The sequence below is a fragment of the Penaeus chinensis genome, chromosome 5 (genome assembly GCF_019202785.1).
Source record: "Penaeus chinensis breed Huanghai No. 1 chromosome 5, ASM1920278v2, whole genome shotgun sequence".
NCBI classification, from domain to species: domain Eukaryota; kingdom Metazoa; phylum Arthropoda; class Malacostraca; order Decapoda; family Penaeidae; genus Penaeus; species Penaeus chinensis.
Window position 1 is genome coordinate 24420544 of NC_061823.1, and position 12708 is coordinate 24433251.

Genomic DNA, 12708 nt, shown 5'->3' on the forward strand with positions numbered 1-12708 from the left:
TTAGTTACAACTACAGTTATTGTTTTAGAAATTACCATCACTTTAACTTATGTTGCTATTATTAGCGGCAATAATAGCGGCAATGCTATCATTACATCACCATTACTATAATTATGATCATTATCATCTCTGTCATCACAATCATTTATTACAATTACTACTATTATTAACATTGTTGTTGTGTTTGTTGTAGTTTTGTTCTTGCTGTCATCATCACCATCACTATTTTGATTAACATTAACACCATTATTACTATTGTTATTATCATTACTTTTATTATTATTATTACTATTACTATTGCTATTACTATTACTAATACCATCATTATTATTTTTATGATTATCATTATCATCTTTGTTCTCATTTTTATTATCATTATAGTCATTACTATCATCATTTTCCTCATAATCACCATCGTCAGTGCCACCATCATCGCCATTATCAACATCCTTATCATCAATGCTATTATCATATTTTTTATCATCATGATCATTATAGTTACTATCAGTCTCATTACCATTACTACTATCATGATATTATCCAAATCATTATTCTTTTCTCGTACATTGATATTATCATTGCTATTTTTGATACTGTTATCCTTATTGATATTGTCATTATTATTATTTATCAGTATTATTATCATTATTGCTATTCTTATAATCATTATTATCACTATTATCATTATCATTACTATTATCATTACCATTACTATTATCATTTTCTATTAATACTATTTTTAGTACTATCAGTATTATCATTATTATCATTATTATCAATATCATTATCATTTATCATTATCATTATTTTCGTTATATTGCTATTACTATTGTTATTATTGCCATCGTTATTATTGTTACCATTATTATCATTATTCTCATCATTATTTTTCATTAGTATTATTATCACTTTCATTATTATTATCACCATCGCTATCATCATCATTATTATTGCTAACATTACTGTTATTATTATAGGCATTATCATTATCAGTATCACTATGATGTTTATTATTATGATTATCATTTATTATTATGATTATCATTTATTAATATGATTATCATTTATTATTATGATTATCATTTATTATTATCATTCAAATTTATTATCATCATAATCAATTATTATTATCATTATAAATTATAATTATCATTATATTTTATTATTATCATTATCATTTATTATTATCATAATCATTTATCATTATCATTACTTCCATAACTGTTACTATTACTATTATTATTGCCATTATAGTTATTGTTATTATCATTATTTTCGCCATAATTTTCATTAGTTTTATTATTACTTTCATTATTGTTATTATCACTATCGGTATCATCATTACTGTTAACATTATCATTATCATCATTGTTATTATACTTATCATAATTATCATACTATTATCATCATTATTGTTATTTTTATTATCATAGTTATCATATCATTATTATTATTGTTGCCATTGTTATCATTGTTATTATCATCATTATCGTTCTTTCTAGTATCATTATTACTATTGCTAAATTTTCATTATTAGCAATACATTCATCTTTATTATCATCATTAATATTACGGTTATTACTTCTATTACCGTTTCTATTACTATCATTAATACCTTTATCATTTCTAGAAGTAGCAATAGGAGTTGTACTGGTGGTGGTGAAGGTAGCAGTAGTAGTAATATTGGCATTGCTATTGTTATTACTATTTTCACTGAATCAATTTATATCATCGTTGTTTTAGTTCTTTCTATTGACATTATTATATTAAACAAAGCAACGACAAAGTGGACAGAGAAAAGGAGAGGTATACAGATATAATGAGTCGGGCAGTTAAGATTGTTAATCGAAAAACAAAAAAAAGTTTTGTGTTTTCAAAATTATAGATTTAGGGGAATGCAAACCTTTTGGTCAAATATAGCAATGAATGTATTTTTTTCTGCCCAAGAAATAAACTGTGACAGTGCACGGATGATACACCTGACAACCGAGAAATTAGCGAGATTCATTACTTCTTCTCGTAATAGAATTTTATTACCCTCGTCTATTATCAACAACAGAAGAATGTAGTGCGTAACAACATTAAGAAAAAATACAGTGAACAAGCGCAGATGTATTGCATAAAGACATGTACATTTTCTTGCATGGGTACCAATGATGATGCCACCTTGACCCTGACACTTCCATTTGGTATATAAAGCTTGGTTCGTGAGACCGGCATCACTTACCTCTTGAGCCATTCGACTCGCCACACCCTCCACCGTCATGAAGATAGTAAGTGTGCAAAAGATATATGAACATGTTACACATTCAGTTAGAGAAATCAAGTAATTTCTAAACAATTTAATTTGCACAGTAACGTTTCGCTATATTAACTATATGGATGCGTAAGTAAGATAATTCACGGAAGAATTTAAGACAGTTTAATCAACAAAATATCTTATTCTAACTTTTCAGTTTGCCTTCGCCGCACTTGTATCAGTCTGCTTGGCTGACAGACTGCCCAGTCACTTCGGCTATTCCTCTCCACAACCTTCTTCAGCCTTCAGCCACAGATCGCGACCTGCATCTCGACCTTCCTTTTCCCCAAGACCTGCCCCCCAGCCAACGTACTCCGCACCGAGGTCTGCTCCTGGCCCAGTAGTGCCCATCCTCGTGGACGACCGCGTCCACCCCGACGCCGGCGCTTACAGCTTCAACGTTGAGACCGGTGACGGCATCTCACGCCAGGAAAGTGGATCACCTATTCCCGCCAAGGAGGGTCCCGTCACGGCCATGTCTGGCTCCTACTCGTGAGTGTTGCTACTTATATCAAAATTCATTTGATAAAGGAATATGATTCATATCTTTGCATTATTCATTGCGAAATAACACATATAATCAATCCATCTCTTCCAGCTTTCCCCTTCCTAAAGGAATATGATTGATACCTCTCACTATCCATTGCGAAACAACATAAGTACAGCCAATGCATCTATTTCAGCTTCACTCTTCCTGACGGACAACTGTTTGAGCTTCGCTTCGTAGCTGACGAGAACGGCTTCCAGCCTCAGTCGCCCTTCCTTCCCGTGGCGCCAGCCTTCCCTCATCCCATCCCCGCCCACGCCCTAAGGCAAATCGAGCGCGCCCGTCAAGGACCTTCTCAGGGATACAGCGCCCCTTCTCGTCTCTCTCGCCCTTCTAATTCCTATGGCTTTCCTCAGTAAAGCATTTTAGTGGTAAAAATGTTATATTATTTATAACGAATTTAATACTATACAATGTTATTACATTTAACGAATTGTTTCTAATAAAATAGCTGAAAAAAGGAGACGTTTATCACATGTCCTGCATTTCTCCCTCAATACTTACATAATATCGGAGTTAAACAAGAACATACTTTTATATAAATATGTACTGATATGCTGATGTCCAACGATTTCTACATTAAATATCATAATCAAAAAAGGTTACGGAAGTTAATTTTACTACCAATATTTGCTTCCTTAATAACATTAGAAACATTTTTTTTCTTCTTCTCGGTTTCCTCCTTCAGGGGTCGACACAACGGAATAATCCTCATCATAGACTTGGCTTGTTTTACGCCGAATGCCATCCTGCTCCCAATTTTATCCAGGATTGAGATTGGTACTGAGTTGCACTTACTTGTACTCCCAGTGGCTGGGGTTTATCTGTGAAGTGAGGTGAAGTTCCTTGCCCAGGGGAACAACGCACCGACCGGTGACTCGATCTCTCGAACTCAGATTGTAGTGACATCGGTCCAACCACTCGGCCACCGCGGCCTCTAGTAACATCTCTAATTCATGTTATTGTCATGAATATCGTTATTATTATCTTGCTTCCCATTATCATGAAAATCAGTATTCACAATTATCATCATCATTAAAATCTGTATTTGTATCCGGTAGACTGATTTAATTACGGCGAACAAAAATCGGGAACACTGGTTACGTTAATGTGCGGGTTAATCTACCTGATAATCCACTAAGAATTCTTTAAAGTAGTGCTTTACATCGCGATCATCTCTTAAGCAATATGTTATGATTATGAATGTCATTCTTACTATCGAAATGATAACAGGTTATTGGTTTAATGATGTAACTGAGAAGATCACTGTCATTATTGTTATCAACGTTATCCTTATCAGTATCAACACTATCAGTATCAGCATTGTTCTGAACCATTTTACTTTTGTGCTACCACTGTTAATGGTACCATTATCATCGCGTTTATTAATGATATAACAAAATTTATCGTTCCTCTTATTAAAAGTATTAGCAATATTGATATTATCATTAGCAGTAGTAGTAATGCTAATACTACTATTATTTCTATTATCATTATTATCAAAATTGTCATTATTATCATCATCATTATCATTATTATCATCATTATTATTATCATCATTACCATTACCATTATCATTATTATTATTATCGTTATTATCATCATTACTACTTCTACTGCTATTACTATTATCAATATCATTATCTTTTCTACTATTATAATTCTGATTATATTATCATTACCGTTGCAATTATTAATACCACTATCATTATTGTTATTATCATTATAATCGTTGTTATTCTTGTTTTACTGTTGTTGATGTTGCTATAAAAGAACTTATGATAAATAATTATAATGGTAATGATAATAATTAGGATAATAATAATAGTGACACTAATGATAATGATAGTAATGACACTAATGATAATAATAATAATAATAACAATGATAGTGATAACGATAATGATAATAATTGTGATGAAAATAATTATCACTATTACTATTACAAAGAGGATGATGATTATCCTTATAAGTATCATTATCATTAATTTTATCATTATGACTTTTACCACTTTTATTATCATAAGTATATATGTATTATTATTCTCAATGTTATTATTGATATTATGCTATTATGATTATGATTATCATTTTCACATTGATTGTTGTTGTTGCAATCATTAAATCATCAACATTAGTATTAATATCAAAATCATCAGTGTCAGCATTGTTGTTCTTATAGTTATCACAAGAACATTTTACAACGCTACCATTTTATTTTCTTATTGATTTTCTTATTTCCATTAACACTATTATTTCTATGGGTATCAGTATCACTATCTTCATCATTATCATCATTAGTTATATTTTCATTGCCTTTACCATCATTACTACGTTACTATTATAACCATTATTATCATTTTTATTATTTTCTATTTTCATTCTTATCTGTATCCCTATTCTTGTATTACTATTTTCAGTGGTAATATTATTCTATGATTACTGTTATTACATTACTGTTATCATAATTAATAATTATCTTTACTATAATAATAATTATTGTCATTACCATACTCATTGTTATCATTGTCATTATAATCACATCATTACCACTATGATTATCATTACCATTATGTTTTGTTGTTGTTATTACTATTATTACTGATTTTATAACCATTGTTGCTAATAATAATGTTATTATTTTATAAAAAAAAAATATTACTATGATAATAATAATTACTCTTATTATTACCATATCCCTTTAACTACATCGACATTATTATTGTTACTGCTGTTATCATCATTATTCTCTTATCCTTTCATAATAATAATTACTAGCTGTAGTAGTAGTTGAAGCAGTAGTAGTTGTATTGCAGCTATTATTGCTATAATTATTATTCCAACCTGTATTACTGTTGTCGGGGTTCTTTATATCACTATAATTATTATAGCTTTTGTTACATACTATTTTTTTACAATAATGCCTTACAAGTACAGATGAACTAAAAGAACGATAAAGAGGAAAGACAAAAGTATTAAAAGATAGTTGTACAGGGAAATGGATGTTGAGTAAAATGAGATTGTTAATTAGACTGTGTAAGGAAATTTGTTATCAATGTTTAAGTCAAAGTTTTTTTTCTCGTTTATTCATGGCCTAAAATGAAAAATTTTACTACCCAAAACCTATCACGAAATAACGAAATAGTACGAAGATCTCTAGTACTTTCTTGTAATATGACTAACATGGAAGGAGTCTATCAGAACCGGTATACAAGAATGAATATTGTGAGTAACAATATCAAGAATGGCTAAAGTGAACAGGCACAGACGTATTGCATAAGGGCATGTGCATTTCCTTAGGTGATAATACCACCTTGACCCTGACTCTTCCACTCGGTATATAAAGCTTGGTTCGAGAGACCGGCATCATTCACCTCCTTTGCCATTCAACTCGCCACACCCTTCGCTGCCATGAAGATCGTAAGTCAGCAAAATCTAGTCATAATTATTTCTAATAATTTCTCATCACTGTTACAACCATTATTTTATCATATGTTGATATATAAATCACTCAGTAAGATCATTCACAACAGATTTTAAGACAACCTAATCAACATATATTTCATTTTTTCAGATTGTATTCGCCACAGTTATATCAGTCTGCTTGGCTGACAGACTGCCCAGTCATTTCGGCTATGCCTCTCCACAACTTTCTTCAGCATTCAGCCACAGGTCGCGACCTGCATCTCGCCCTTCCTTTTCTGCCCCAAGACCTGCTCCCCAACCAACCTACTCTGCCCCGAGATCTGCTCCTGGCCCAGTAGTGCCCATCCTCGTGGACGACCGCGTCCACCCCGACGCCGGCGCTTACAGCTTCAACGTTGAGACCGGTGACGGCATCTCACGCCAGGAAAGTGGATCACCTATTCCCGCCAAGGAGGGTCCCGTCACGGCCATGTCTGGCTCCTACTCGTGAGTGTCGCTACATATATCAATCTTCATTTCATAAAGAAACATGGTTCATACTTTTACATTGTTCATTCCAAAACGACGTAAACAATCAATCCATCTCTTGCAGCTTCACTCTTCCTGACGGACAACTGTTTGAGCTTCGCTTCGTAGCTGACGAGAACGGCTTCAAGCCTCAGTCGCCCTTCCTTCCCGTGGCGCCAGCCTTCCCTCATCCCATCCCCGCCCACGCCCTTAGGCAAATCGAGCGCGCTCGTCAAGGACCTTCTCAGGGATTCAGCTCCCCTTCTCGTCCCTCTCGCCCTTCAAATTCCTATGGCTTTCCTCAGTAGACCCTTTTAGTGGCCAAAATGACACGATAATATTTCAAGTTATATTATTTATAACGATCTCAATGCATTGTATAGTATTGTTGCACTTAACGATTTTTTTCGAATAAAACAAATGAAAAAGAACTCTTGCAAATCTGTATCCAAATGTACCTGTTCAACGATTTAGACACTTCTACATCCTTACCTTCTCATTCTTATAAGCAAACAACAAGGCTACGGAAGTTAATGTCACTATCATTTTTATTATCCACTTCTTGAATATAATCAGCACCATCTTATCTATCATTCTGTCATGAATATCGTAATCATTATCAAGATTGATTTCAACATGTACATCAGATAGATTGATTTAACTATGGAGTACAAAAACTGAAAAGCCACACTTAAAAAAATAGATTAAAATGAGTGCTTTACTTGATCATTATCATCACTATAGCCATTATTAAGCAGCATGCTATGATTATGATTATTATTGTAATTATGAATGAACAGCATTACGATCGATATCGATTCTTCTATTATCTGTTTCATTACCATAATGATAATAAGTACTGGTTTACTATTGTTGTATCTGATATGTGTGTATATGTGTGTGTGTGATATTAGTATCAACACCATCAGTATCAGCATCGTTCTTATTATGGTGAAAAGCTTTTCAAATTTTGTAATTACCGCTTCTATCACATTGGTATTTCTTTTAGTTGCAACTACAGTTATTGTTATAAAAATTACCATCACTTTAACTTATGTTGTTATTATTAGAGGCAATAATAGCGTCAATGCTATCATTACATCACCATTACTATAATCATGATCATTATCATCTCTGTCATCACAATCATTTATTACAATTACTAATATTATTATCATTGTTGTTGTGTTTGTTGTAGTTTTGTTCTTGCTTTTATTGCTGTCATCATCACCATCACTATTTTGATTAACATAAACACCATTATTACTATTGTTATCATTAATTTTATTATTATTATTACTATTACTATTGCTATTATAATTACCTTTGTTATTATTATTACTATTACTATTGCTATTACTTTTATTAATACCATCATTATTATTTTTATGATTATCATTATCATCTTTGTTCTCATTTTCATTATCATTATAGTCATTACTATCATCATTTTCCTCATAATCACCATCGTCAGTGCCACTATCATCGCCATCCTTATCATCAATGCTATTATCATATTTGTTATCATCATGATCATTATAGTTTTTATCAGTCTCATTACCATTACTACTATCATGATATTATCCAAATCATTATTCTTTTCTCGTGCATTGATATTATCATTGCTATTTTTGATACTGTTATCCTTATTGATATTGTCATTATTATTATCAGTATTATTATCATTATTGCTATTCTTATAATCATTATTATCACTATTATCATTATCATTACTATTATCATTACCATTCCTATTATCATTTTCTATTAATACTATTTTTAGTACGATCAGTATTATCATTATTATCATTATTATCAATATCATTATCATTTATCATTATCATTATTTTCGTTATATCGCTATTACTATTGTTATTATTGCCATCGTTATTATTGTTACCATTATTATCATTATTTTCATCATTATTTTTCATTAGTATTATTATCACTTTCATTATTATTATCACCATCGCTATCATCATCATTATTATTGCTAACATTACTGTTATTATTATAGGCATTATCATTATCAGTATCACTATGATGTTCATTATTATGATTATCATTTATTATTATGATTATCATTTATTAATATGATTATCATTTATTATTATGATTATCATTTATTAATATGATTATCATTTATTATTATGATTATCCTTTATTAGTATCATTCAAATTTATTATCATCATAATCAATTATTATTATCATTATAAATTATAATTATCATTATATTTTATTATTATCATTATCATTTATTATCATCATAATAATTTATCATTATCATTACTTCCATAACTGTTACTATTACTATTATTATTGCCATTATTGTTATTGTTATTATCATTATTTTCACCATAATTTTCATTAGTTTTATTATTACTTTCATTATTGTTATTATCACTATCGGTATCACCATTACTGTTAACAATATCATTATCATCATTGTTGTTATTATAATCATCATAATCATCATACTATTATCATCATTATTGTTATTTTTATTATCATAGTTATCATATCATTATTATTATTGTTGCCATTGTTATCATTGTTATTATCATCATTATCGTTTTTTCTAGTATCATTATTACTATTGCTAAATTTTCATTATTAGCAATACATTTATCTTTATTATCATCATTAATATTATGGTTATTACTTCTATTACCGTTTCTATTACTATCATTAATACCTTTATCATTTCTAGAAGTAGCAATAGTAGTTGTACTGGTGGTGGTGAAGGTAGCAGTAGTAGTAATATTGGCATTGCTATTGTTATTACTATTTTCACTGAATCAATTTATATCATCGTTGTTTTAGTTCTTTCTATTGACATTATTATATTAAACAAAGCAACGACAAAGTGGACAGAGAAAAGGAGAGGTATACAGAGATATAATGAGTCGGGCAGTTAAGATTATTAATCGAAAAACAAAAAAAAAAGTTTTGTGTTTTCAAAATTATAGATTTAGGGGAATGCAAACCTTTTTGTCAAATATAGCAATGAATGTAAATTTTTCTGCCCAAGAAATAAACTGTGGCAGTGCACGGATGATACACCTGACAACCGAGAAATTAGCGAGATTCATTACTTCTTCTCGTAATAGAATTTTATTACCCTCGTCTATTATCAACAACAGAAGAATGTAGTGCGTAACAATATTAAGAAAAAATGCAGTGAACAAGCGCAGATGTATTACATAAAGACATGTACATTTTCTTGCATGGGTAGCAATGATGATGCCACCTTGACCCTGACACTTCCACTTGGTATATAAAGCTTGGTCCGAGAGACCGGCATCACTTACCTCTTGAGCCATTCGACTCGCCACACCCTCCGCCGTCATGAAGATAGTAAGTGTGCATAAGATATATGAACATATTACACATTCAGTTAGAGAAATCAAGTAATTTCTAAACAATTTAATTTGCACAGTAACGTTTCTACTCGATGTGCTTCGCTATATTAACTATATGGATGCTTAAGTAAAATAATTCACGGAAGAATTTAAGACAGTTTAATCAACAAAATATCTTATTCTGACTTTTCAGTTTGCCTTCGCCGCACTTGTATCAGTCTGCTTGGCTGACAGACTGCCCAGTCACTTCGGCTATTCCTCTCCACAACCTTCTTCAGCATTCAGCCACAGATCGCGACCTGCATCTCGACCTTCCTTTTCCCCAAGACCTGCTCCCCAGCCAACGTACTCCGCACCGAGGTCTGCTCCTGGCCCAGTAGTGCCCATCCTCGTGGACGACCGCGTCCACCCCGACGCCGGCGCTTACAGCTTCAACGTTGAGACCGGTGACGGCATCTCACGCCAGGAAAGTGGATCACCTATTCCCGCTAAGGAGGGTCCCGTCACGGCCATGTCTGGCTCCTACTCGTGAGTGTTGCTACTTATATCAAAATTCATTTGATAAAGGAATATGATTCATATCTTTGCATTATTCATTGCGAAATAACATATACAATCAATCCATCTCTTCCAGCTTTCCCCTTCCTAAAGGAATATGATTGATACCTCTCACTATCCATTGCGAAACAACATAAGTACACCCAATCCATCTATTTCAGCTTCACTCTTCCTGACGGACAACTGTTTGAGCTTCGCTTCGTAGCTGACGAGAACGGCTTCCAGCCTCAGTCGCCCTTCCTTCCCGTGGCGCCAGCCTTCCCTCATCCCATCCCCGCCCACGCCCTTAGGCAAATCGAGCGCGCCCGTCAAGGACCTTCTCAGGGATTCAGCGCCCCTTCTCGTCCCTCTCGCCCTTCTAATTCCTATGGTTTTCCTCAGTAAAGCTTTTTAGTGGTAAAAATGTTATATTATTTATAACGAATTTAATACTTTACAATGTTATTACATTTAACGAATTGTTTCTAATAAAATAGCTGAAAAAAGGAGACGTTTATCACATGTCCTGCATTTCTCCCTCAATACCTACATAATATCGGAGGTAAACAAGAACATACTTTTATATAAATATGTACTGATATTCTGATGTCCAACGATTTCTACATTATGTATCATAATCAAAAAAGGTTACGGAAGTTAATTTTACTACCAATATTTGCTTCCTTAATAACATTAGAAACATTTTTTTTTTCTTCTTCTTCTCGGTTTCCTCCTTCAGGGGTCGCCACAACGGAATAATCCTCATCATAGACTTGGCTTGTTTTACGCCGAATGCCATCCTGCTCCCAATTTCACTTACTTGTACTCCCAGTGGCTGGGGTTTATCTGTGAAGTGAGGTGAAGTTCCTTGCCCAGGGGAACAACGCACCGACCGGTGACTCGATCTCTCGAACTCAGATTGTAGTGACATCGCTCCAACCACTCGGCCACCGCGGCCTCTAGTAACATGTCTAATTCATATTATTGTCATGAATATCGTTATTATTATCATGCTTCCCATTATCATGAAAATCAGTATTCACAATTATCATCATCATTAAAATCTGTATTTGTATCCGGTAGACTGATTTAATTACGGCGAGCACAAATCGGGAACACTGGTTACGTTAATGTGTGGGTTAATCTACCTGATAATCCACTAAGAATTCTTTAGAGCAGTGCTTTACATCGCGATCATCTCTTAAGCAATATGTTATGATTATGAATGTCATTCTTACTATCGAAATGATAACAGGTTATTGGTTTAATGATGTAACTGAGAAGATCACTGTCATTATGTTATCAACGTTATCCTTATCAGTATCAACACTATCAGTATCAGCATTGTTCTGAACCATTTTATGTTTGTGCTACCACTGTTAATAGTACCATTATCATCGCGTTTATTAATGATATAGCAAAATTTATCGTTCCTCTTATTAAAAGTATTAGCAATATTGATATTATCATTAGCAGTAGTAGTAATGCTACTACTACTATTATTTATATTATCATTATTATCAAAATTGTCATTATTATCATCATCATCATTATCGTTATTATCATCATTATTATTATCATCATTACCATTACCATTATCATTATTATTATTATCGTTATTATCATCATTACTACTTCTACTGCTATTACTATTATCAATATCATTATCTTTACTACTATTATAATTCTGATTATATTATCATTACAGTTGCAATTATTAATACCACTATCATTATTGTTATTATCATTATAATCGTTGTTATTCTTGTTTTACTGTTGTTGCTGTTGCTATAAAAGAACTTATGATAAATAATAATAATGATAATGATAATAATTAGGATAATAATAATAGTGACACTAATGATAATGATAGTAATGACACTAATGATAATAATAATAATAATAACAATGATAGTGATAACGATAATGATAATAATTGTGATGAAAATAATTATCACTATTACTATTACAAAGAGGATGATGACTATCCTTATAAGTATCATTATCATTAATTTTATCATTATGACTT

The 12708-nt window shown here is 31.9% G+C and overlaps 3 protein-coding genes across 3 annotated transcripts; all 3 read left to right on the plus strand.

Moving 5' to 3' along the window:
• Positions 1 to 2264: 2264 nt before the first annotated feature.
• Positions 2265 to 3300, plus strand: LOC125025536 (cuticle protein AMP1A-like). Its single transcript, XM_047613557.1, has 3 exons — positions 2265 to 2273; positions 2457 to 2791; positions 2983 to 3300. Exons 1-3 carry the CDS (start codon positions 2265 to 2267, stop codon positions 3203 to 3205), a joined length of 567 nt encoding a protein of 188 aa, XP_047469513.1. The 3' UTR covers positions 3206 to 3300.
• Positions 3301 to 6029: 2729 nt separating this feature from the next.
• LOC125025537 (endocuticle structural glycoprotein SgAbd-8-like) lies at positions 6030 to 7210 on the plus strand. Its single transcript, XM_047613558.1, has 3 exons — positions 6030 to 6071; positions 6421 to 6758; positions 6865 to 7210. Exons 1-3 carry the CDS (start codon positions 6030 to 6032, stop codon positions 7085 to 7087), a joined length of 603 nt encoding a protein of 200 aa, XP_047469514.1. The 3' UTR covers positions 7088 to 7210.
• Positions 7211 to 10113: 2903 nt separating this feature from the next.
• On the plus strand, positions 10114 to 11186 carry LOC125025839 (cuticle protein AMP1A-like). Its single transcript, XM_047614112.1, has 3 exons — positions 10114 to 10137; positions 10336 to 10670; positions 10862 to 11186. Exons 1-3 carry the CDS (start codon positions 10129 to 10131, stop codon positions 11082 to 11084), a joined length of 567 nt encoding a protein of 188 aa, XP_047470068.1. The 5' UTR covers positions 10114 to 10128; the 3' UTR covers positions 11085 to 11186.
• The last annotated feature ends 1522 nt before the right edge of the window (positions 11187 to 12708 follow it).